The 27,436-nt window shown below is 40.0% G+C and overlaps 1 protein-coding gene across 3 annotated transcripts in view; it reads right to left on the bottom strand.

The window, feature by feature from the left end:
- GAB3 (GRB2 associated binding protein 3) overlaps positions 1 to 27,436 on the bottom strand; it is a 66,300-nt gene that overhangs the window by 13,167 nt on the left and 25,697 nt on the right. For 2 of the 3 annotated variants that reach the window (XM_023193611.2, XM_023193613.1), the window contains exons 2-8: positions 26,130 to 26,433; positions 23,379 to 23,598; positions 22,404 to 22,876; positions 9,217 to 9,272; positions 8,548 to 8,767; positions 6,282 to 6,363; positions 5,076 to 5,178 (exon numbers count right to left, since the gene is read on the bottom strand). In XM_023193611.2, the coding sequence (XP_023049379.1) occupies positions 5,076 to 5,178; positions 6,282 to 6,363; positions 8,548 to 8,767; positions 9,217 to 9,272; positions 22,404 to 22,876; positions 23,379 to 23,598; positions 26,130 to 26,433 (1,458 nt within the window). The remainder of the gene's footprint in view (positions 1 to 5,075; positions 5,179 to 6,281; positions 6,364 to 8,547; positions 8,768 to 9,216; positions 9,273 to 22,403; positions 22,877 to 23,378; positions 23,599 to 26,129; positions 26,434 to 27,436) is intronic. The other variant, XM_023193612.2, reaches the window with a different exon arrangement.

The raw sequence follows: 27,436 nt of genomic DNA, 5'->3' as shown, positions 1-27,436 counted from the left end.
GTCCAACATAATTTACCATTAGGGAAGCACACATTAGAGCCACACTGAGATACCAATATACATCCATTAGAAGGTAGAAATTTAAAAATCTGGTAATACCAACTATGCTGGCAAAGGAGGTGGAGCAACCGGAATTCTCATAAGTTGCTGGTAGGAGTACAAAATGGTACAGCCATTATGGAAAACATTTTGGCAGTATCTTACAAAGCTAAATAAACAATTGATGACTCAGTTAAACACACATTTGATGACCCAGCAACACCACTTCTAGGTATTTATTCTAGAGCTGGATTTCTCAGCTGTGGCAACTAATGACATTTGGGGCTGGATAGTTCTTTGTTGAGAGGGCTGTCCTGTGCATTGCAGGATGTATAGCAGCCCCCCGATTTTTTTCCATTAGATGTCATTAGCACTACCTCCTCCACTCCAAGTTGTAGCAATCAAAAATGTCTCAAGACATTGCCAAATATCCCGTGAGGGTCAAAATCAACACTGGCTGAGAACCACTGCTCTAGAGAAATGAAGATGTCTATCCATGTAGAAACCTGTCATATACCACTAAGATCAGAAACAAGGCAAGCATGCCCACTTTTGCTACTTCTATTCAACAAAGCATTGGGAGTTCTAGCCAAAGCAATCATGTGAGAAAAAGAAAGAGAAGACACCCAAACTGGAAAGGGAGATGTAAAGTAATCTCTATTTGCTGATAGTGTAACCTTATATATAGATAACCCTAAAAATTCCACACAAAAACTAATAATAAATTAAAAATAAACAAATTCAGCAAAGTTGCAGGATATAATATCAATACTCAAAAACCAGTTGCATTTCTATACACTAATAATGAACAATCATAAAAGGAAATTTTAAAAAATTTCATTTACAATATCATCAAAAAGAACAAAATACTTAGGAATAAATTTAACCAAGGAGGCAAAGACTTATACACTGAAAACTATAAGAAAGAAAGTAAAGGAGACATAAGTAAATGAAAAGATATCTGTGTTCATGAATTGGAAGACTTAATATTGTTAATATGATAATATTATGCAAAACAGTTTGCAGATTCAAAGCATTCCCCATCAGAATTCCAATGGCATTTTTTTGCAGAAATAAAAAACCCTGTCTTTAAAGTTCACACGTAATATTAAAGGACCCTTAAATGACAAACCAATCACAAAAAAGAAGAACAAAGTAGGAAGACTCATACTTTCTGATTTCAAAACTTACTACAAAGCTACACTAATCAAAACAGTGTGGTACTGGCATAAGGACAGACATATAGACCAAGAAATAAATCCTTGCATAAGTTAATTTTCAATGAGATTTTCAATGAGAGCGCCAGGACCATTCGACATGGAAAGGATAGTCCAGTCTTTCCAACAAATGGTGCTGGGAAAACTGAATGTCCACAAGCAAAAGAATGATGTTGGACTCTAACCTTATACCATATACAAAAACTAACTTAAAAAAGGTCAAAGATCTAAACGTAAGAGCTAAAACTATAAAACCTTTAGAAGAAAACATAGGAGACAATCTTCATGACATTGGATTTGGCATCCCATTTCATGGATATGGCACCAAAAGCAAGGCAATAAAAGGAAAGAAAATTTTGAAATCAAAAACTTCTGTTCATCAAAGGACACTATCAAGAGAGTGAAAAGAGAACCCACAGAATGAGAGAAAATATTTGGAAATCATGTATCTGATAAGGGGTTAACATCCAGAATACATTTTAAAAATTCCTATAACTAAACAACAATAAAAAAAGAAACAACCTAACTTAAAAATATGCAAAGGACTTGAATAGACAATTCTCCAAAGAAGATATATAAATGGCCAATAAGTAGATAAAAAGATGTTCATTAATCATTAGGGAAATGCATATGAAAACCACAATGAGATACCAATTCACACCCATTAGGATATCTATTATAAAAAATGATAAACAGGTCAGGCGTGATGGCTCACGCCTATAATCCCAGCACTTTGGGAGTCCAAGGCAGGCGGATCACATAAGGTCTGGAGTCTGGGATCAGCTTTGCCAACATGGTGAAACCCCATCTCTACTAAAAATACAAAAATTAGCCGGGCATGGTGGTACACGCCTGTAATTCCAGCTACTTGGGAGACTGAGTTAGGAGGATCGCTTGAACCTGGGAGGTGGAGGTTGCAGTGAACCGAGACTGTGCCACTGCACTCCAGCCTGGGCAATAGAGAGAGACTCTGTCTCCAAAAAAAAAAAAAAAAGATAAATAAAAAGTGTTAGTGAGGATGTGGAGAAATTGGAACCCTTGTGCATTACTGGCAGTAATGTAAAATGGTACAGTCACTGTGGAAAACAAGTTTGGTAGTTCCTTAAAAAGTTAAGTATAGAATTACCATTTGATCCAGAAATTCCACTTCTACATATATATACAAACAAATTGAAAGCAGGAAGTCAAACACACACTTATATGCCAATGTTTATAGCAGCATTATTCATAATAGACAATGGTAGGAACAACCCTAAATGCCCATTAGCAGATGAACGGATGAAAAAATGTGGCCTATACAGTTAAATATTACTCAGCCTTAAAAAGAAATGAAATTCTGATATATCCTACAATATGGCTGAATCTTGAAAACGCTAGACGAAATGAAAGAAGACAAACACAAAAGGACAAATATTGTATGACTCCACTTATATGAGGTAGCTCGAATTAAGTAAGTTCATAGAGACAGAAAGTAGAACTTTACTACAAGAAAAGTATTTTTTGAAAACTGTAAAAGAAAGCTTCTAACAGTTCTAATTGCCTAAAAACTTGAAAAAAAAAAATCCAAATGTCATTCCATGGGTGAGGGGACAAACAAGATGTGACACATCCATATGCTTGAACACTGCTCAGCAATAAAATGGAAGGAGCCATTAATACATGTAACAACGGATGAATTTCAAAAAAACCATTCTGAGTGAAAGAAGCCAGTTTTAAAAGGTACTGTATGATTCTATTTTTGTGGCATTCTTGAAAGGACAATACTATAGTCATGAAGAACAGATCAGTGGTTGCTAGGGGTTACAGGTGAAGGGAGGATGTGGCTGTAAAGAGGTAGCATGAGGGATTTTGGAACTGTTGTGTATTCTGATCATGGTGGTGGTTACACAAATCTCTATATATGCTCAAACTCGTAGAACTGCACACCAAGAGAAAGTCAATTGCACTGTATGATGTAAAAATGATCTAAAAACTTAAAAGTAATGTAATACCATAATACAAAATTAATGTGAGATTTAAGAGTCTAGAACTCTACTATAAAAGCCTTACAAAACTGTTGAAACTAAAGGGCTTGAAAAAGTGATAGAGAAGAAATCCCATATATTAAAATTATGTTTATTCTTCTAAATTTTCTAATATTTCACAAACATTTAAAGAAGAATATATGGCAAAACTTGTATTTCAGTAAAGCAAAACCGTGTTTCAGCCCCTGGCCTTAATTACTACATTCAGATCAGAACTCGCCCTTAAAGAGAAAAAAAAAAACCAACTTAACATATATACTTATGCGCAAAATCAAAGTCAAATCATACTAGGTTTGACTACCATATTGGGCTGTTATGTGGCACAAGTGAAATAATGTAAATCAAAGTCATATGAAACTGTCTTATTACTAAAGTTAAAAAAACACAATTGAACAAGATGGGATAGCCTTTAAACATTTTTATATGACAGTTCCCATGATCATAGCTACTATCAGCCAGTGTTCTGGGTTCTTAATCTGCTGTGTCATGTTGCCTACTAATACACGGAGACAGTCATTGATCAGTGATCATAAACCTAGGCAAACAAACGATTCTTAACTTTGTTGTTAATGAAACACTGATCTTTCTCACAATATCAAAGATCAGAAATGAACTGTTGGTATCTGCAATGACTCTGCACTTGCTTCCATTGGGTTTTAGATTCACTTCCTTTTTCTGTTCTCTGGAGACAGAGCACAGATGTTAAGCATCATTTTATAAGAGTGTTTTCTTCTAGAAATTTCCCAAGGGCCATTACTAAGTGTGAGAAATATTGGGAAGACCGTAACAGATTTGTGTATGAGTCACTTTGCATCTGCATACGGTTAAGTGCACTTACAGCACAATTTGAATAAAATAAGAAGGCAAAATTAAGCATTTAATTATAGCTTAACTGGAGATTACTATTTTTAGATTTTCAGTTGCTGATTATCCTTGCATATAGGAAGGCAGAAATGTCTTCTCAAGAGTATATTGTCACAGTGCCTTGAACATTGTCCTTCTAAGATCTCTTCAAAATTTCACAGTTCGAACAGAAGCTCTCTCTTGAGTTCCCTACATTTCTAAATTGCAGAACAGGCACTGTCATGGCTAAAGTATCTTCTAGTTGCCAGAGGTGCTAAAAGTCCCTCTCCATCTTCAAAAGCCCATGTTGTCAATAGCATCCAAGATGAAGAGAATAGAAGGAACAACAGGCTAGAAGGGAAACATCAGGACTCTTTAACTGCGAATGGTTAATCAAGTCTGCATCCACTCAGGTCTATAGAACGATCCCATAATAGGAGTCTTCCACAGGCTAATACACACTCACAGTCCAGGGCACTGTACCTTTCCCAGTGGGACTCTAAGTGATTCATCCTCCAGGAAGGTTCAGAAACAGTCAGGACAGGGCCACCAGGTGTTCTGGTGGAAGGGAACATGCAGTATGTTGAGTTTTTACAATTTAAACTCTGGACATCCAGAGAACTACAAACCTATTGGGGTCAAACAGGACATCACAGCCTTGGTGAAAAGAATCGCTGGCATTTCCATTTTTAAATTAAGCAAGCCTCAGCCCTGGGCTATCGTGAAATACTGCAATCTCAAAATGGTATGAGGAGTCGAATGTTGCAAGAAAAAAAGCCAACTCCAAATTGATTTGTTCCAAGTCTAGAAAAGCTTATGGCCTGGTTTTACGATCAAGTGGTTGTTTTAAAATTGCACAGGGCTTACTGAAGGCTGTGTTTCCTTTTTAATGAGCTCATAAGAATATAGGTTGGGGTGAAGGATAAGAAGAGTGTGAAAAATATAAGATTACCATTTCGATGTAGCTTTCTTCCTCTTCTCTGGAAACAGGATTAGCAAAAAATCTTGCAGAATTAATACCATTTCTTTCTGGAGAGAGAAAGCTGGTTCGACTGCTAAGAATAAAAATATAGATGAGGTCAAAGCAATGTCTTACAGCTGCTCTGAAAGCCAGCCAGGAACTAACATGGCCCTCATGGGGTTTCAGCCCTCCTCTTCCAGACACAACTTCCTTCCGGCCAAAGCAATTCCTGAAGAGGCAGAAAATGCCCAGCAGTTTCTGCTCCACTTTGGGGCAAATGGCTCCCAATTCACAAAGGCTGCTTTTTCTCAGGCCCTCTATGTGACACAGCTCATGAGCTTTCTAAATGGACTAGGGCATCATATCATTTAGAAAAAAATAAACTCCTTTGGGGCCTTCTTGTTTGTATTCAATGTAAGGAAAAGTGAGGATGTATGGCCATTCCTCTGATAGGACACAAGACCGCTAATCAACTTCCATCCTTCTTCTGAGTCAGAAGCATGAGCTGAGTCACAGTCTTGGCTGGAAATACAGCTCATTGCAGAATTCTGCTTTACAATGCAATTGCGTTTTGTGGCATTTAGAGTGAACTGAGAAACTCCTGAGCCACACTCAGGGCTAAATAGGCAACTTCTAAAAGGTGAGATGAAAGGGTGCAACTACATTTTGAAGTTTGTCTACCCAGCCCATGAACCTGGGAACTCCCTTGTCCTACCCCATTCACAAAGTTGGGCTGGGGCCATAGCCAGTTCCACTGAGACTGGGGAACACAATTCTCTCTCCCCAGGAAATCTGAATTGGCATTGAAAAAGAGCCCATCTGTTGGTACTGCAGTTGTAGCATGTAAACAAGATCAGGGGGTATGGTACAGCTATCTTTGACCATGGGGACTGTGCAACAGAGAAAAGAATACTGCAAAGACAAAGAAATGCACAGATGTGAAGAGTGAAGCAGAAGTGAGCAGATTCCTTGGGTTCCCGATAGCACACTAGTTCCTGATTCCAGGATCCTGATTCCAGGATCCAGTCATATTCCTTCCTTTGTGATCTATAAAACAGCTCTTGCTCTCGATAATAAACCTCACCCCTCCTTTGGCTTAAACTAGATCAAATGGGCTTCAGCTACATTTAATCAGAGGCCTAACACACACCAGGCATGTTTGTGCTGGATGAGGCTCTTTTGAGCAATCAGTCTTACCAAGGCACAGTGCGGGTCCTGGTAAGAGATGCATGTTCCCGGATGGTGGAGAGGTTTCTCAGGTCCAGAGGAGGTGGCCGTGCTACAAGACAGTGTGCAACATCCAGGAGGTCAAGGCCAGAATCTAAAGGCTATAAAACTATGACATTTCACTTTCCCAGCACTCCAAATTTACATTTACTAACAGGCAGCACTGATGATGAGTGTGAATTTCACTGTCCCCCTCTTCCCTACCTCACTGGGAGTAAAGACAAATACTGAGCAAATGGTCACATTACCTGCTGGAGGTTAACAACGTGGCAAGGCATTATTAAGAAGTCTCTGTATATCATGCGTGCTTCTAGGTGTCAAAGGCACAGGATGAACAAAGCAGATGAAAGTCTCTGACCTTGTGGAATTGCAACACCTATTACCTCACACCCAATGTGTCTGAAGTGGAAATGTTACCTTTCTTATTACAGGCAGAGATGATCACCCAGGTCCTAGTCTTCCCCACCTACAATCCATTGTCCACCTGATGATCCTTCTGCCTAGAACATTCTTCCCCATCTCTTTGCCTCCAGAGAAGATCAGGCCCCACAGCCTGGGCTCTCAAGTTCTCGTACTTACCCTTCACAGCACAGCCCCAGTTTGTGATAATACACTCATCTGTGCTTTACCTGGGCCTAAACTGTGCTCCAGGAGAACAGGGGTGTATCTGGTCTGTTCACTGCAGTAGCCTCGGCACCTAGAGAAGCACTTGGTATCTGCCCCAACCCTTATTCCACCTCAGTGGCCCATCTTCCTGAGTTAGTCCTGGCCCAGGTATCCACCTTTGCATCCACTCACTAAATCTCCAACCCTGAGTCTATCAGACATCTTCTGTTGCCTATGACAAGGTCCTGCAGCGCTGCACTGTCCATTGTCGTGACAACTAGCCACATGTGCCCATTTACACATATATGTAAATTTATTAAAATTAAATACAATTTAAAATGTAGTTCCTCAGTCACATTAGCCAACTTTCAAGGGTTCAATAGTCATTATTTCCAACATCACAGAAAATTCTGTTGTTGTTTCTGACCAGAATTAATGGCTATTTCCTCTGAACCTCATAAGACAGGATCTGTTCTCCTACTTAGCACTGATTTCATGATTCTATTCCGTGGTCCAGGTGGATTTTACATATCTTCCTCCCCCTCAGGCTGAAAAAGCCTCCTTGCTTCCTCATCTTTGTATCCCACTCAGTGCCCACCACAGCACTACATATACAGCACATGCATTGTAAATGTATACATGTAGTTTGACTGAAATTTTTTTCTTTTTTTTATTATACTTTAAGTTCTAGGGTACATGTGCATAGCATGCAGGTTTGTTACATATGTATACTTGTGCCATGTTGGTGTGCTGCACAGTTTGACTGAAACTTAAGGGAATACGCCTGGAGTAGACCAGGCATGAGTAGTGGTCTTAGATGGCAGCTTTGGGCACAGCTACCTGAAGTGACTTTTTTTGCTTTCTAAAGAGCAAAGAGAAGTCGGAATGGACAAGAGATCAGTCATTCTACCAATGCTTCCTTGTAATCACACAGCCAACTGGGAAGAGCAGGATGAATAAGAATGAAGTTAACAAGTCAATCTGACCTGCTCTTCCTCTTTCCCTCTTTTCCTATCTATCCCCCTGTCTGTCCATGCTGCTCAACAGACCAGAGAAGCTGCCTGGGAGTAAAACAGAAGCTGCAGGGCACCCTCTGCACAGAGGAGTCAGCCTAATCATTGCCAAAATCCTCTTCTACCCCTGAATACCTCTGCTGATGGGCATGCACAGAACGATGAGTGATAAACTGCATGTGACTCGGTCTGACCTTCAGGAATTGGTGTCAAAGGCTATTCCTGACTGCTTTACAGAGGCTGGCACTATGATTACATTCAAGTGCTGTCTAATGGGGAGATGCCAGGTGGGATTCCATTCTAATCCACCATCACTTATTCCTGGGCTTGTTAGGGAAACAGCCAAAGACGAGCCCTCTGGAATGAACTTGACTTTGTCAGCTGTATTTGCAAGGCCACAGTGCCTGTAAGTCCCCCAACTCCTATTATCATGACAATCTGAGGCAGCAAGGTGCCCCAGCCCTTCCTATTCCATCCCAGCCACTTCTTTCCTGACCTTATACTCTCCGGCCCTCTGAGATGGTTTCTCTAGGTCTTCCTTTACAGAAACCTTTTCTATGCAACCACTGGAACCTTGCTCCCCTCCCCCTATACAGCAGGTCTGGTCAAGTGCTTACGTTTCCTCTGAGGCTTGAGATCTCTATTCACTGGGGGAGGTTCCAGGTCTGGAGGTAGCTCAGGCAACTGGCTTGAGATGCTTCCTGAGTTCATTGGAATGTAGTTATCAGGGCTGCAGTGGGGTCCAAGACCAGAGGCACCAGCCTGGGGGCTCATGGGCACATAGCTGTCTTCGATACTGGCTGAAGCTGTGGGGTACATCGGGGAGAACCTGCATGGCTGCAAAAGAATAGATGCAGATTGGGAACCACAGACCAGTCATCGAAATGGCTATCAGAGGGCAGCCAAAGCTGCACATATGGTTTCAGTTCCAAACTATCCAAGTATAACTCTGAACTACCTCAGCAAAGTCAGACAAGCCTCTAGCTCAAGTTCTGCCTCTGGACTTATCATTTTAGTACAGGTGATAACTCTCCAAGATCTGACACTGGAAGACAGAGGGTTATGAATTTATGCAAATGCTTTAAGTATAAAGTGATGCCTTAAGTAGCTATACCAAGTTGAGCAAGTCCTGTAGTTCCCAAGCAAGTTCAAGTCTTCAGGGGGAGACTGAAAGAGTCCTCAGACACTCAGAGTGTTGAATCTTAAAGATTTCAAGGGAATATATATATAGATCAGGCTATTTTTGGTAAAATTGATGTGTAAAGGAACCTGAGTGTTGAACTTACCAAATTTAAACTAAGTCGCTTGTCTCGGTGTCTTAAGGATTGGCCTCCTACATCAGCTGCAAGAAATAAGCCAAGGTGGTGAGAAATGCAGAACAATATCAACTGAAACTAGAGTCCAGAGAGGAAGAGAAGCATAACACAACAGTTGCTATTAGAGTCTAGCTGGGCAGTCAGAACACATTTCCCCAACAGATGAAAAATCAGACCAGATTTTGAAGAAGTTTCTAGTCGATGGCTTGAGTTCTCTCTGTGAATTAGGAGGAGATATAGCAAGTAATTAACAAATGCTTGTTGCATTTATTACATAAATCTTCTGAGCTGGAGGTTTGAGGAGAGGAGAGAGGTTTGAAATATTCCTTGTAATGAGCAGGAGAACAGGGTGAACAGAGAATCAATTGCCTTGTGGAGCAGCATTAAGGGCTCAATTGAGGTCTGCGACCAGAAAAGCTCCTCAGATAGAGGCATAGAAAGGACATTTGGATTTATCCAGGATTAGAAACTCACCAGATGGATGCAATAAACAATGTGATATTAAAATTTAGAATAATTGTTGAATTTAAAGAGAAAATGTTCAGAAGGCAACAAGATATCTGGGCCTGGACTCAAATGAGATATAATTTGGGGGAATTTAGCAGCTTAGAGATGGCAGTCAACACCGTAAGAGTAGATGAAACTATTTAGGTTGCAAGTGTTGAGAAAAGTACAAAACTCTAGAGAATCCTAAGATTCAGAGAACTAAGAGATAAGTCAGTGAAGTATCTTGAGAAAGAGCAACTATAGATTAATGAGGAAACTTCAGGGGTATGGTGCCATGAAAGCCTCAGGAAGGAAAGAATGGCCAACGGTGTTGAGTGGTGCAGAGGAGTCCAGCAAGTGCTCCCAGAGCAAAGTAGCCCTCAGCTCTCAAGAGCTTGGAGGTGTGAAAAGTCAGGAGGCCTCTAAGAAATAAACTTAAAATTTGACAACACCTTAAAATGCAAGGACAACTCCCAGCTCAGAATAAATGTGACAGAGACTGATGGAATTAAGCATATATATTATATATACATATATGTGTGTGTATATATATATATATATATATCCACGCTTACATATGTTTAAGGATGTACAAGTACTGGTTAAAAACCACTCTGAAGTCAGACTGTCTAGTTGTAAATCCCTACACCACCATGTATTAGCTGTGTGGCACTAGACAAGTTACTTACCCTCTCTATGTCTCAGTTTCCTAATTTGTAAAGTGAAGCCAATAATAGAACCTGTTTCACAGGACTTCCGGAAAGGACTTAGAACACTGCCTAGAACACAGAAAGTACTTAATAATTCTTAGAAACTATTATGGAATAATGTCTTATTGTGGGACTTGCATGTGTGAGCACAAGCCCTTAACTCCCTTTCCACTACCTGACCCTTTTGAAGTCATCAAAGAACATAAATATAGGGAAAACTCTGAATTAAAGGCATAGGTATAATCCACATGCCAGATACTTTAAGAGATTTATGACAGATAGAATGCAGATGGGATCAGAGTAAAGGAAGGCACTTTTTCTCTTATATGACAGCATTCATCGCAAGCTTCCCAAAGTGCCCTTGGGCCTTAAGGGAACATGCGCAGACAGTACTCCCCATGGCCTGGGGTGGTGGTAGCTATGGAGTGAGTCTCCTCTGTCTTATACTGGGAAAAATCTAAAGACTACACAAGAAAACTATTAGAATTAATACACAAATTCAGTAAAGTTGCAGGCCACAAAATCAACATAGAAAAATCAGTAGCATTTCTATATGCCAACAGTGAACAATCTGCAAAAGAAAATTAAAAGTAATCCAATTTACAGTAGCCACACATAAACTTAAATACCTAGGAATTAACTTAACCAAAGAAGTGAAAGACCTCTATAATGAAAACTATGAGACACTATTGAAAGAAGTTGAAGAGTACACTAAAAAATAGAAAAATATTCCATGTTCATGTATTGGAAGAATCAACATTATTAAAGTGTCCATACTACCCAAAGCAATCTACAGATTCAATGCAATCCCTACCAAAATACCTATTATAGTCTTCACAGCAATAGAAAAAAATCCTAAAATTTGTATGGAACCATAAAAGACCCAGAATAGCCAAAGCTATCCTAAGCAAAAAGAACAAAACTGGAAGAATCACATTACCTGACTTCAAATTATACTACAGAGCTACAGTAACCAAACAGCATGGTACTGGCATAAAAACAGACACAGACCAAAGGAACAGAATAGGGAACTCAGAAACAAATCCACACACCTACAGTCAACTCATTTTTGACAAAGGTGCCAAGAACATACACTGGGAAAAAGACAGGCACATAAATAAATGGCGCTGGGAAAACTGGATATCCATACACAGAAGAATGGAACTAAGACCCCTATCTCTCACCATGTACAAAAGTCAAATTAAAATGGATCAAACACTTAAATCTAAGACATCAAACTATAAAACTACTACAAGAAAACATTAGGGAAAAAAGGCTAAGACATCAAACTATGAAACTACTACAAGAAAACATCAGGGAAAATCTCTAAGACATTTGCCTGGGTAAAAACTTCTTCAGCAATACACCAAAAGTACAGACAACCAAAGCAAAAATGGACAAATGGGATTACATGAACTTTTGAAAAACTTCTGCACAACAAGAATACAATCAACAAAGTGAAGAGACAACCCACAGAATGGGAGAAAATACTTGCAAACTACCCATCTGACAAGGGATTAATAAACAAAATATTTAAGAAGCTCAAACAACTCTATAGGGAAAAAAAATCTAACAATCTGATTAAAAGATGGAACAAAGATTTGAATACACATTTCTTAAAAGAAGACAAACATGTGACAAACAGGCATATGAAAAGGTGCTCAATGTTATTGATCATCAGAGAAATGCAAATCAAAACTGTCTCAAAAGAGACATACATGCAGCCAACAAGCATACAAAAAAGCTCAACATCACTGATCACTAAAGAAATGTAAATCAAAACCACAATAATATGTCATCCCACACCAGTCAGAATGGTTATTATTAAAAAGTCAAAAAATAACAGATGCTGGTGAGGTTGCAGAGAAAAGGGAATGCTTACAAACTGTTTTTGGGAATGTAAATTAGTTCAACCATTGTGGAAAACAGTGTGGTGATTCCTCAAAGACCGAAAAACAGAAATACCACTCAACCCAGCAGTCCCATCACTGGATATATACTCAAAGGAATATAAATCATTCTAACATAAAAACATACGTACACATATGTTCATTTCAGCACTATTCACAATAGCAAAGACATGGAATCAACCTAAATGCCCATCAATGACAGATTGGATAAAGAAAATGTGGTCCATATACACCATGGAATACTATGCAGCCATAAAAATTAATGAGATCATGTCCTTTGCAGGAACATATACAGAGCTGGAGGGCATTGCCCTTAGCAAACTAACACAATAACAGAAAACCCAATGCCACGTGTTCTCACTTATAAGTCAGAGCTAAACGATGAGAACACATGGACACACAGAGGGGAGCAATAGACACTGGGGCCTATTGGAGGGCAGAGGATGGTAGCAGGGAAAGGATCAGAAAAATAACTAATGGATACGAGGCTTAATACCTGGGTGATGAAATAGTCAACAAACCCCTATGACACAAGTTTACCTATTTAATAAACCTACACCCCTGAACTTAAAAGAAAAGTTAAAATAAAAAATATATTTAAAAACTACAATGAGATTATCTTCTCGCCCCAGTTAATATGGCTTATATCCAAAAGACAAGCAATAACAAATGCGGACGAGGATGTGGAGAAAAGGGAACCTTTGTACACTGTTGGTAGGAATGTAAATTAGTACAACCACTATGGAGAAGTTTGGAGGTTCCTCAGAAAACTAAAAATCGAGCTACCATATGATCCAGCAATCCAATTGCTGGGTATATACCCCAAAGGAAGGAAATCAGTGTATCAAAGAGATAACTGCACTCCTATGTTTGCTGCAGCACTGTTCACAATAGCCAAGATTTGGAAGCAACCAAAGTGCCTATCGACAGATAAACAGATACAGAAAATGTGGTACATATATACGATGGAGTACTCTTCAGCCGTAAAAAAGAATGAGATCCCGTCATTCAACAACATGCATTGAACTGAAGGTCATTAAGGAGGTTAAGTGAAAGAAGCCAGGTACAGAAAGACAAACATCACATGTCCTCACTTATTTGTAGAATCTAAAAATCAAAATGATTGAACTTACAGGCATGAAGAGTGGAAGAATGGTTGTCAGAGGCTGGGAAAGGTAGTCAGGGTGGGGGGCTGTGGGAGAGGTGGGGATGGTTAATAGATACACAAATTCATTAGAAAGAATAAGACCTAATATTTGATCACACAACAGGGTGACTATAGTCAATAATAACTTAAGTGTACATTTTTTAATAATGAAAAGAGTGTAATTGTATTGTTTGTAACATGAAGAATAAATGCTTGAGGGGATGGATACCCCATTCTCCATGGTGTGCTTATTTCACATTGTATGCCTGTATCAAAACATCTCATGTACCCATATATACACCTACCATGTACCCACAAAAATTAAAAAGAAAAAAGAAACTATAAAAGCAAGAGCAAACCAAACTGAAAAATAGTATAAGGAAATAAATAATAAAGATCACATCAGAACTACAGAAAAAATTGGTTCTTCAAAAAGATAAACAAAATCAATAAACCTAAAGACTAAGTGGTTTAGTCACTTAGTAACTAGAGTAAGAAAAAGCAAAGAATGCTCAGATAAATAAAATTAGAACTGAAAAAGGAGACATTACAATAGATACCAAAGAAATACAAAGAGTTGTTAGAGATTGTTTTGAACAATTATACATGAACAAATTTGAAAACCTAGAGGAAAAGGATAAATTCCTGGACACGTAAAACCTACCAAGATTGAATCACAAAGAACTAGAAAACCGGAACAAACCAATAATGAGTAATGAGATTGAATCAATAATTAAAAAAGGTGTCCCAACAAAGTAAAGTCCAGAAACTTGATGGCTTTACTGTTGAAGTCTACCAAACATTTGAAGAAGAAGTGACACCAATGCTTCTCAAACTATCACCCAAAAAATGAAGAGGAGGGAATTCTCTCTAACTCATTCTCCAAGGCCAGCATCACCCTGATACCAAAACCAGACAAGGACACAAGAAAAAAAGAAAACTACAGGCCAATATCTCTGATGAACATAAATGCAAAATCCTCAACAAAATACCAGGATTAGTACCTAGGTTATGAAATAATCTGTATAACAAACCCTGCGACATGCGTTTCCCTATGTAACAAACCTGCACATGTACCCGCAACCTAAAATAAAAGTTTTAAAAATTAAAAAATACTAGCAACCTGACTCAAACAATACATCATAAAGATAATACAACATGATCAAGTGGGATTAATCTCAGGGATGCAAGAATGAGACACATTACATCAACAGAATCCAGGATAAAAACCATATGATCATCTCAATAGAGATGATAAAAAGCATTTGATAAAATTCAACATCCCTTCATGATTAAAAAAACTATTAACAAACTAGGCATATAAGGAACATACCTCAAAATAATAAAGGCCATATATGACAAACCCACAGCCAACATCATAGAGAATGGGGAAATGCTGAAAGCCTTTCCTCTAAGAACTAGAACAAGAAAAGAATGCCCACTTTCGCCACTTTTATTCAACATATTACTGGACGTCCTGGCCAGAGCAATCAGGCAAAAGAAAGAAATAAAAGATATCCGAATTGGAAAAGAGGAAGACAAATTCTATTTGCACATGACATAATATTAAATACAGAAAAATTTAAAGATGCTACCAAAAAACTCTTGGAACTGATAAATGAATTCAGTAAGTTTACAGGATACAAAATCAACATACAAAAATCTGTAGCGTTTCTATACATCAACAATGAGCTAGCTGAAGAAGAAAGGAAGAAAGCAATCCCATTTACAATAGCTACAAAAAATTTCCCAGGGATAAATTTAACCAAAGAGGTGAAAGACCTGTACAATGAAAACTAAAGTACAAAACACTGATAAAAAGAACTGAAGAGGACACAAACAAATGGAAAGAAGAATTAATATTATTAAAATGCTCATGGATCTGGCCGGACATGGTGGCTGACACCTGTAATTCCGGCACTTTGGGAGGCTGAGGCGGACGGATCACCTGAGGTCGGGAGTTCGAGACCAGCCTGATCAACATGGGGAAACCCCATCTCTATTAATAATACAAAAATTAGCTGGGCGTGGTGGCACATGCCTGTAATCCCAGCTACTTGGGAGGCAGAGGCAGGAGAATCGCTTGAACCTGGGAGGCAGAGGTTGCAGTGAGTCAAGAGCACGCCACTGCACTCCAGCCTGGGCAACAGAGTGAGGATCCATCTCAAAAAAAAAGAAAAAAGAAAAAAGAAAATGCTCATGGATCTGAAGAATTAATATTGTTAAAATGACCACGCTACCCAAAGTAATCTACAGATTTAATGCACTCTCTATCAAAATATCAGTATATCAATTACATTCTTCACAGAAATAGAAAAAAACAATCCTAAAATGTATATGGAACCACAAAAAACCTTGAACATCCAAAGCAGTACTGAGCAAAAAGAACAAATCTGGGCTGGACATAGTGGCTCATGCCTGTAATCCCAGTACTCTGGGAAGCTGAGGTGGGAGGATTGCTTGAGGCCAGGAGTTCGAGACCAGTCTGACCAGTCTGGGCAACATAGCAAGACCCTGTCTCTAAAAAAAAAATTTTTTTTTTCAAATTAGCCAAGTTTGGTGGCGTGAGCCTGTAGTCCCAGCAGCTTGGGGGACTGAGGTGGGAGGATCATTTAAGCCCAGAAGTTTGAGGCTGTAGTGAGCTATGATCACACCACTGCACTGAAGCCTGGGTGACAGAATGAGACTTTGTTTCTAAAAAAAAAAATTTAGAAAGAACAAAGCTGGAGGCATCAAACTACCTCAATTCAAAATATACAAAATTACAATAGCCCAAACAGCATGATATTGGTATGAAAATAGACACATAGACCAATGGTACAGAATAGAGAACCCAGAAATAAATCCACATTTTATGACGTCAACATAACATTTTTACCAAAACCAAAGATGTCATGAGAAAAGAAAGTTACAGGATGATCTCCCTCATGAACATAGATTTTTTTTGAAGTTCTAAACAAAATATGAGCAAAACAAATCTAGTAATTTATAAAAAGGAAAGGTATCATGATAAAGTTGGGTTTGCCAAGGTTAGTTTAGCACTAAAAAATTATCCAGTGAATTTCTTGACATTAACATGATAAAAATAATATGATTATAAAGTGTCTCAACCACAAAAAAATGATAATTATATTAGGTAATTTTTTTTTTTTTTTTTTTTTTTTTTTTTTTTTTTTTTTTTTTTGAGATGGAGTCTTGCTCTGTCACTCAGGCTGGAGTGCAGTGGCCGGATCTCAGCTCACTGCAAGCTCCGCGTCCCGGGTTTACGCCATTCTCCTGCCTCAGCCTCCTGAGTAGCTGGGATTACAGGCGCCCGCCACCTCGCCTGGCTAGTTTTTTGTATTTTTTAGTAGAGACGAGGTTTCACCGTGTTAGCCAGGATGGTCTCGATCTCCTGACCTCGTGATCCGCCCGTCTCGGCCTCCCGAAGTGCTGGGATTATAGGCTTGAGCCACCGCGCCCGGCCGGTAATTTTTGTTAATTAGTTTGATTTTAATCATGCCATGATATGGATGTATATCGAAACATCATATTGTACCCCATAAATGTATACAATTATTTGTCAATTAAAAATAAAAGAAATACATCTATTCATGACTTTAGAAAATAACAGTTAGCAAAGTAGAAAATATGTGAATGACTTTAACCTAATGAATGATATCTACAAACATCCACAGCAAACCACATTGTAATGGTGAAATATTAGAAGCTTTCTGTCTGAGATCAGGAATGATACAAGGATCCGTATTGTCACCATGACTATTCAGTAATGTCCTGGACTTCTTATCCCATGCAGTGACATAAGAAAAAGTAATGAAATATATAAAGTTGTTAAAGAAAAAACAAAGCTATTATTATTTGCAGGCAATATAATTATATGCAAAGAAAAGACAAAATAATCCATAGTTTCAAAAAGCTGGATATAAAATCAAAATCCAAAATGCTTTAACAAGAGCGCAAAGAAAGGAGAGTCTCTTTAATAATGGTGTTGGGAAAACTGGATATCCACATGCAAAAGAATGAAGTTGGGCCCTTTTCTTAGACCATATACAAAAAATTAACTTGAAATGGATTATAGACTTCAATGTAAAATCTAAAACCATTTAGCCCCTAGAAGAAAATATAGGGGAAAAGCTCATTGACATTGGTATTGACAATGATACTTTGGATATGATTCCAAATGCACAGGCAAAAATAGCAAAAATAAACAAGTGGAGCTACATCAAACTAACAAGTGTCTGCTCAGCAAAGGAAACAATCAACAAAATGAAAAGGCAACCTAGAGAATGAGAGAAAATATTTGCAAATCATATATAAGGGGTTAACAGTAAAAATATATAAGGAACTCATATAATTGAGTAGCAAAAAACCTAAATAACCTAATTTTAAAATGGGCAAAGATCTGAATAGACATTTCTCAAAAGAAGACATACAAATGGCCAACAGGTATATGAAAAAATGCTCAACATCACTAACCATCAGGGAAATGCCAATCAGAACCACACAAAGTATCGGCCCAACCAAATACAAGTGTTGGAGAGGGTGTAGAGAAGAGAACCCTTGTACGCTGTTGGTGGGAATGTAAATTGGGATAGCCATTATGGAAAACAGTATGGAGGTTCCTCAGAAAACTAAAATATAACTACCTTATGATCCAGCAATCTCTCTTCTGGATACATATCCAAAAGAAATGAAATCAGTATGTCAAAGAGATATTTGCCCTCCTGTGTTTATTACAGCACTATTCACAATAGCCACAACATGTGATATGGTTTGGCCCTGTGTCCCCCAAAAATCTCATGTTGAATTGTAATCCCCAATGTTGGAAGGAGGGCCTGGTGGGAGGTGATTGGATCATGGGGGTGGTTTCTAATGGTTTAGCACCATCCCCCTAGTGCTGTCTTGTGATAGAGCTCTCACAAGATCTGGTTGTTTAAAAGTGTGTAGCACCTCCTCCTTCACTCTCTTCCTCCTGCTCCAGCCATGTAAGACATGCTTCCTTCCTCTTCATCTTCCTCCATGATTGTAAGTTTCCTGAGGCCTCCCTAGCCATGCTTCCTGTACAGCCTGTGGAACTGTGAGTCAATTAAATCTCTTTTCTTTATAAATTACCCAAATTACCCAGTCTCAGGCAGTTCTTTTTTTTTTTTTTTTTTGGAGATGAAGTCTTGCTCTGTCACCCAGACTGTAGTGCAGTGGTGCGATCTCAGCTCACTGCAAACTCTGCCTCCCAGGTTCAAGCAATTCTACTGCCTCAGCCTCCTGAGTAGCTAGAACCACAGGCGCCTGCCACCACACACAGGTAATTTTTGTATTTTTAGTAGATATGGGGTTCCACCATATTGGCCAGGCTGGTCTTGAACTTCTGACCTTGTGATCCGTCGACTTTGGCCTCCCAGATTGCTGGGATTACAGGTATGAGCCACCGCACCCAGCCTCAGATAGTTATTTACAACAGTATGAGAATGGACTAATACAACATGTAGTCAGTTTGTGTCTGTCACTGGATGAATGGATAAAGGACATAATGGATATAAAAAATGTGGTATATATTCAGAATGGAATACTACTCAGCTTTAAAAAGTAATGATATCCTGTCATTTGTGACAACATGGGTAAACCAGGATGAGATTATGTTCAGTGAAATGAGCTGGGCACAGAAAAAAAAAATACTGCATGATTTCACTTATATCTGGAATCTAAAAAAGTCGAACTCATGGCAATAGTAAAATGGTGGTTGTCAGGGACTGGGGAATGCAGGTAAATGAGAATATGTTGGTCTAAAGGTACAAACTTTCAGTGATAAGTGAACAAGTCTGGGGGATCCAATGTACAGCATGGGTGGCCATGGATGTATTAATTAGTTTGATTGTAATAATCAGTACATAATGCATGTGCATATCAAATCATCATGTTCTGATACATGTGCATTCGCACCTTGAATATACGAAATCTTTGTCAATTAAATATTTTAAAATACAAAAATAAGACCTATATAAATGGAAGCATATTTCCTATTCATGGATTGGAAAATTCAACATTGTAAAGATGTCAAATCTTCACAAACTGATCTACAGATATGATGCAATCCCCCTCAAATCCCCAATATATTTATATAGGTGTGTCTAGAACCTGACCAGCTGACTGTAAAATTGACCCTAGAATAGCCATTATATTCTTAAAGGCAGGAGGACTTGTCCTATTGGATATTGAGATAGAATGGTATAGTAATTAAGAGAGTGTGGTATTGGTGCAAGCTGGACAAGTGGGTTCCAAGGGATAGAAAGGAGACTCAGACCCTCACATACATGGGCACTTCATCTATGGCAGAGGGGGTGCTGGAGGGCCATGGGGGCAGGACAGCCTTGCAGGGTCATTGGATGGAGATCCAGATGGACAAAAATGAACCGTGACCTCACTCTGCCACCATGCACCAACACAGATTCCAGGCAAATCTCGGTGGGAAAGGTGGAACAATAAACTTTATGCATTCCCTCTGCTTTATCAGAGCCATTTTGCTTCTAGGCATCACTGTTGTCTTGGTCTTTGTTTCATGGTCAAAACCTCTATTTTACTTAGTTTTAACCTTTGTTTGCCTTCATGTAAAATAACACAACCTAACTGTTTTATGTTTGTGTTGAAATTTCAAATTATTTCAAGTTTTTGTTCTTCAATTTAAGACTTTTGATTCATTTTCATATGTTATTATTCTACTGGTTTTATTCATTTCACTTCCTAAAATGTGCTTAACCACTTTCATTTTTCCCTTTTTGTCAACTGTTCACACATGTTAGCGCATCCAGATCATTTGTGTAATCAGTATATACCTATTTCATAAGGACAGTCAAAAGGAAGAAACATATGTAATGGTAACATCATTAGGGACATTAGGGAAGGCTTTTGCCAGTAACTTAAATCCTCAGTCAGAATGAGAGATTCGTACAATTTGAAAATAAATTTGCACTCCTTCCACTTTCCATAATTCCTTGAAAACATGGCCTAAACAAGTAGTGATGTGTGGGTGATTATATTTCAATGGAGAGAGAAAGAAACAGAAGAAGAAAGGAGAAAGACACAGAGATAATTAGTTTCTGTGTCTGTGTATCTGAGAGATACAGACTGATGTAAGAAAGAAGAGCAAAATGTTAAGGTTGGTTGGCTCACGGCAGAAAGATGAGGTGGCCCAGCAACGCAGTAAAGAAGAGGTCACTGAAAAACTCTAGGGAGACCCCCAGAAACTATTGCTACAGAATAAAAGATGAAATGCTCCTGATTATTGTAAATACAAAATTGCATGCAGGATTGTATAAAGACAATGCAAGGTTGGGCTGCCAGAATGAGCCAACAGCACGTGATGTACTTCCCCCTGCAGAGAGCCTATGAATGGACATGCAGTCAGGGAGGTTTCACATCACCAAGATTCCTATCCCAGAAAAGCAGATGTTCATAGCTCTGGGAATGGAATGCAACTCTTGTGGAGAGCCTATAAACGGATGCATGGGGGGTGCCTGTCCACATGGATAAGATAGGGCTATAAACGCCCTCATCTTGCTGCGGCTTTTCTAGGCCTCTTTAGGGTTAAGGCATGCCCCCTTCTGAGAAATTCTGGTCTAACTGGTTGTCTAACTTCATGTCCTGTTTCTATGAATTGTTTGTAACCAGCTTTTGCTGCAACTGCTACTGCTGATTAATATCTTGCTAATCATAGGTTATGGAAAGATGGTGTGCCTGCTTTAAGGCTCTGTTAGAAATTCTGGATGCACACACTATGCTGTAAATTCTTATCTCTGTATACTGTACTTCTGCATACAGATGTTATGTTAAAGAACTACTTAATCCCCATGTGACCATCTCACCTCAAAATCAAATGACCCTAAAGCCCTCACTAACCTACCCCTGCCCTCACTAAACTTAATAATAAATGCTGGCATATCCAGTGCATTGTTGGCACCACGGGACCAGAAGGTGGTGACCCCCCTGGACCTAGCTTTCACTATCTTGTGTGTGTTTGTTATTTCTCGACCTGCCAATCCACCTGGGAACAAAGAGAGAGTCCCATTGCATTGTAGGCTGCTGGCCAGATCCCGCAATAAAAAAACCACACTGAATGGGCTTAAGTTGGCTTTCATCAAACTGCTTCTGAAGGCCAGAGAGGCCCAGGTGGAAAGAAACAGGTGGAGGAAGATGGAACTGCAAGCAGAATTGCAAGATAACCTCGTGAGGATAAATGGCCTTATAGAAAAGGGCAAAAGAGGGCTGTAGGAGGGCCCTTTGTACAGCCAGTTAGAATTTGGAAAGAACAAGTCTAGTGGGATGATGAATGAGGCTGATGGGATTGCTGAAAAATAGAAGGCAGTGATGATCTGTGGTCTCAGGGCTCTCTATGTATGTGAGAGACAGGCAAAGAAAGGAATGGGACTGAGTTGAGACAAAAGACATCAACTTTTGTACCAAGTGGGTCCCTGAGTGACTCCAAAAAACACTAGGATCTCAGATTCAGGTGGAAAGCTTACCACATGGGCAAGGATTTGCATGGGCAAGCCCATCACAAGGGACCAGTGTTCCAACCTATTGCAGCATCTATGGGGACCTAAATGTCTCTCCTGGTGGCCAGGCTCAAAGGAGGGGTGGGGGGATCTGGGAACAGAAGAGTGCTGCTTTTAGGTTATATGCTTCCACCAAGGATCCAGCCCCATTAGAAGATCAGGCCAGCTTGAGCAAGGGACAAGCACATACATACACAAGTACACACTACTGATGTGGCTTTTTACCAAGCTGTACACATCAAGGTAATTCTAATCTAGCCCCATCGGTTGGGTCCATTGGCATGACCTCACATGGACACAAAGAGTGAGGAGGAGCCAGGGTTTTCTTGGCGCCTGAATCTTAGGACCCAACACTTACCTTTCCAGGTTCTCATGTTGTCTAAACCAGAGAGAGAGATTCTTCTTGGAACCAGAGTGCATTCTGGCTTCTTGCTGCCACTGTGTGTACTCCACTCCTCTTGGCGCCGTTCAGACAGATGGCTTGGCTTAGGGGGGCGAGGAGGTGGAGTGTTGGACATAATGTCTAGTTCTTTTGCTCCACAGGGTAAGGAACCTTGATTTTTATCTACCTGAATGGTGGAACTTAAGGAACTTTCCAGCAATGGTGAAGAAGACAAGTGGTCCCTGGGTGGCCCATTGATTTCTCTACTCCAGATCAGGGCAGGCTGAGGCCTCGAGGATGGCACCTCCTGAGCGCCATTGCCATGGCATGAGGGGTGGACCAAATGACTGGACGGGAGCGGCTGCAGGCAGTCAACAAAAACGTCATCAAATGAAGCCTGTTCCAATGAACGGTCTGAGTTTGACCAGCTATCACATCTGGTGGGTAGACTGGGGAAGAAAAGCATGTAAGTTGGACTAAAATGCAGCCATCCACCTACCACAAAACCAACACTGGCCTCATTCCCATCCCCCCAGTACCACCTTGCTTGCTACTTGCACAGCCACATTCCCTCTACAACACTCAGTTACACCAACCCCTTGGTGTGGCAAAAGAAAAATGCTTTGTTGATTTTTTCATCCTCTAAGTATCAGATACACATGAAAATGCAAGGCTAGAAATGAAACCACAATGCTGAAATGCATGACTCATTCTGTTTAGTATGCTACATGCTTCATCTTTCACAGTGGTTCATAGCAATCTGTTCCTTCCCATTGGCAGGAAGAGAGATGAGAGCAGACACACCCACTAGAAAATGCTACCACTGAATGGACTAATTTGGTGAAGCACACTGAACACATCTCAGCTACAGACTCTGCAAGAGGAGGTAGTGTGACTCGAGAGAGCATGCTAGCAGGCCCAGCTCAGACAGAGTCCTGGATATAAACATACCTGGTATGGTGCAGTCTTCCAGTCTCACAGTTGGACAAAACCAGATAATCTGGAAGGAAGAGAAGCTCTGACTCACTTCTTGTTTCCTCAGTGGCTACAGCATTAGTGTTTGGGTCATCTCTTGGCAAGGAGGAGCTGGCAGCATGGGCGGTATGAAGGGAGCTGGCAGAGGATGGCTGCAGGGAGGAGGGCGTGTAAGAGAGGCTCTCCATGGAATCTGCTGGAGAAATCATTTCCCAGGTTAATGTTTAAGAATGGCTATAACACGCACTCAACATTTCTCAAACAGCATCAAAGAAGCCAAACAGAAGATGCAAATCACAGCTGGTGTTTGTACTGATGGAGGAGACCATTTCCCCAAGCTATAAACAATGTCTGGGAAAGAAGGCCAATGTTTCAAGAGCAAAGTGTTGAATCAATTAAGAGTAAAAACCCCAGCATTCTTGGCCTAAAACTCCGCAGTTAGTCTACACACAGCTTCTTTATGGCCCTCAGCAGCAGCCCTGCATCATTGTTTTTTCACTCAACAAACATACATACATATATATGTATGCATAACAAGTCCATGCATATAATTATATATGTACTTGTGCATATATGTATGTATATCTATACATGTTTCTATAGGTATATGTCTATATAGAATACCTATCACATCTACCATGTGCCCGGAATGCCACTAACCCTCACAATACAGACAAGACAAAGATCCTGCCCTCATTGAAGTTTAGATTCTAGCAGAGAAGACAGACAAATAACACATAAATAAAGAATCCTGTTCATCACTGTTACAAGTAAAGAGAAGGAAAGAAACACTGTGCTGTGGTAGCTGGAAAAGCACATTCCTTTTTCTCAAGGAGCATAACATCCTCCCCATCACCTGAAAACATGGCCCTTAAGATGAATTTGAATCAGGAACCAATGAGAACTCCAGATCAGAAACAGCTAATGAAAAGCCTGCTTTTATTTCCCCTTTGAACCAAGTTAATAGTCCAGGATTCCTGAGTCAGGATGACCCAGAACTGCCTGGGTTCAAGTCCAGGCTCTACTACATAGCCATTACTACATAGCCTGCCTTCTCCAAGTTTCCTTTTCTATAAAGTGGAGATAATAATCACACATAGGCCATAGAACTGCTGTGGGGATGAGACGAGTTACTATACAAAAGCATTTCAACAGAGCTCCTGGCCAGGGTACACACACAATGTGTTGACTACTATATGGTTGCTGGAGACAGAACCAAACACTCTGTGAAAAGTCACAAGAAAGCCTTTTGGGTGTAATTCTCAGATGAAGAGGACCCTGCTCTTACGTGGTTCTAAAAACTGAGGGGGGCTACAGAGAATGGAAAGGGTCACAGGTGAGTTTTCTGGCTTCCTCCAACTTCACGCCAGGGCAGGCTCTCCAGTTTTGGCCTGGTACCTTACTCATTCCTATTGCTCTTGGGTTACTGGGAAACATATTATGTACATATGTTTTAGGATAACTCCTGGATAAAGGAAAAAAACGGAGGAGACATATAACACAGTATATGACGATATACCTATTTAGGGCAGAAGGTGTGGAATAGGGTGGTAAAGAGCCAGCAGCAAGGCTGGAGAAGTTGGTCAGGGAGGCTCTGCTTGATTTGCATAATGTCAGACTCTAGCCAGAACTTACTTAATGCGACTTTCCAATTAAGTTTTGTCCATTGTACCAAGGATAAAGAACTTGCCATCACTTCATTTCCTTTTATTTGAGTGTTCTCAATGCTCAGCAATATTACTGAATAGCCTCACTTAATACGCTTCCCTGGTTCACGAAACGAAAAGGAATGTGTTCTCAGGAAGCACACTCTCTTGTGCCTGTCCTGGAGGGAGATACAACTCTGACTCTCCATTGCCACCTAGTGTTAGAGTGTGGATATTTCAGTGGCAGAGGGCGGAAACCATACAGTAACCCTTAAAATGTTGAAGCAAGTATAGATCACAGGATTTAGGGGCAAGTTTTGTCTACTAGACTAAGAGGCTAAAAGAAATCAGATTCAAAATCTCATATTTTGAGGAAAAGGGCATGTTGCAATAATGTCAGGGGCTCAACAACAAAATCCATGAAGGGAAGTGAATTGTAACCCTAGGTTACAATATACCTGGTAAATTACATAGGAAGAGTTGTGTGTGTGTGTGTGTGCGCGTGTGTGCGTGTGGCAGAGAGAGAGAGAGTCTGGGGTACTCTTCATGGGTCAATTGCTCCCACTGTCCAGAAATGGCCCAGAGCAAACTTACAACTAATTTCCTCTGCAGAGGACTTGAGACATTTGGAGGTATCAGGTAAGTAGCCAAGTTCTCTCTTTCTACCATTTAGTGATGAACAACCCAATAGGCACCAGAAATACTGGAGTTCCACAATGTTTTGAAGTGTGGCAATATTTGATATTTCTAGAAAGTCATGAGTGTCAGCATCATGGGAAGACATCCTCATCCACATTTGACTTTCACTGTGGTTGAATGAGAGCAAAGACATGAAGGGGTTTTAAAGCCATTAAAGTAACCTGCAATGCTCAGTGTGTGTATGGATTCTGCCTTCCCACATTTGGACTGAGTAAAAGAGGGCAATTTCCAGTACCATATTTGGTAGGAACAGTTCTGATATAAATTAGCCTGCCAAAACACCCTCGAGGAGGCAGGCTTGGCATCCTGAACTGTTTTTCTGCAGTAGCCCTCCAGTCCTGGGATACCCCTTAGCACATGGGAGCCCCAACTCCGCTCTTACCTGCGCCATCCTCCAGGTGGCCAAGGTTGCAGACCTGACTGATGCTGTGTACCCACACCTGCATTTCTTGCTCAGTTTTGGCCACCAGGTAGAATGTACGGGAAGTAGTCTTGACAATGAACACGAAATTATTCTGAAATTCCTTCCGAACAAAGCCGGGGCCCACATGCTTCCACACTGCACACTCGCTGAGGTCTATCACCCGGATAGGCTTGCTGGAGTGCTTGTTCCTGTAGTACTCCAAGACATCGGGGTTGCCGCTCATGCGGCCTCGCCGGAGGACAAACCAGCGCTTGCGCCAGGCCTGCAGAAAGGCAATTCAATAAGGAGTTACTGGACCAATTTCTCTTGCTTCTCAGGCTATGCCAAGAACCCATGTCATGACAAGGACAGCAGGAAGGAAGCAAATCAGCCATTCTAATGATGAAACGCTTTGTATTACAGGACTAGTGCCCATCTTCAAGTCTACTTTATTGGATGATTTTAAGGACAGGTCAGGATATGAGAGTCTAGTAATGGGATTCACACCCACAGTTTGAAGGACCAGAATTATACAATCATTGAAATTGATGCAGCAAAGGAATGTAGTGCAAATTTAACATATACTTAAGCTTTAAAAGAATCTTAGCAATAAAGAACTAGAAGGAAGCTTTCTTACTATTATCTATCTATCTCAGTTCAAGAGCCAATATCATACATTAAAATCAGAGGCAAATCACAAGTGCTCACCACTGCCCCAGTATCTTCTAACATTGTTATTTAAGTTCTACACAACTGGCCAAGAAGGAAAATCATACACATTGGAGAGGAGGAGAGAGGATTGCCAGTGTCTAAAGGTGACAAATTGTCTTCCATAAAACTCCCAATGATGATTAAAACACTAATAGAATTCTCAGAGAATTAACTAGCCTGGCTAGTTACAATTCCTATGTAAGAGACCCTAAGTGCTTTACTATAATCCATTTAATCCCTAAAACTACACTATGGGAGGGGTAACTATTACTAGCTCCATCTTATGTCTGATAAAACAGATTCAGAGAGATTAAGTAATGTGCCCAAGGTCATATAGCTAAACAGCTGTAGGAATGAATTTGAACTCAGGTTGGGATGGAAGGATCAGTAATGGATGTGAAGTCAAAAAAAAAATAGAGGAAGTGTATTCAGCTCTTCAGAAACATCTGACTGTAAAGGGGGAAGCTCTGGGGTCAAGGGATTTTTTAAAGATGGGAGACTCTTAAGCATTCACCCCCTAAGTCACAGTGTTTCTCAACAAGGGATGGTCTAATTCCTCTCTGGAGCATCTGAAA

The sequence above is a fragment of the Piliocolobus tephrosceles genome, chromosome 12, assembly GCF_002776525.5.
Source record: "Piliocolobus tephrosceles isolate RC106 chromosome 12, ASM277652v3, whole genome shotgun sequence".
NCBI lineage: Eukaryota > Metazoa > Chordata > Mammalia > Primates > Cercopithecidae > Piliocolobus > Piliocolobus tephrosceles.
Note: the sequence above shows the minus strand (reverse complement) of the source record. Positions and strands in the feature narration are given on the sequence as shown.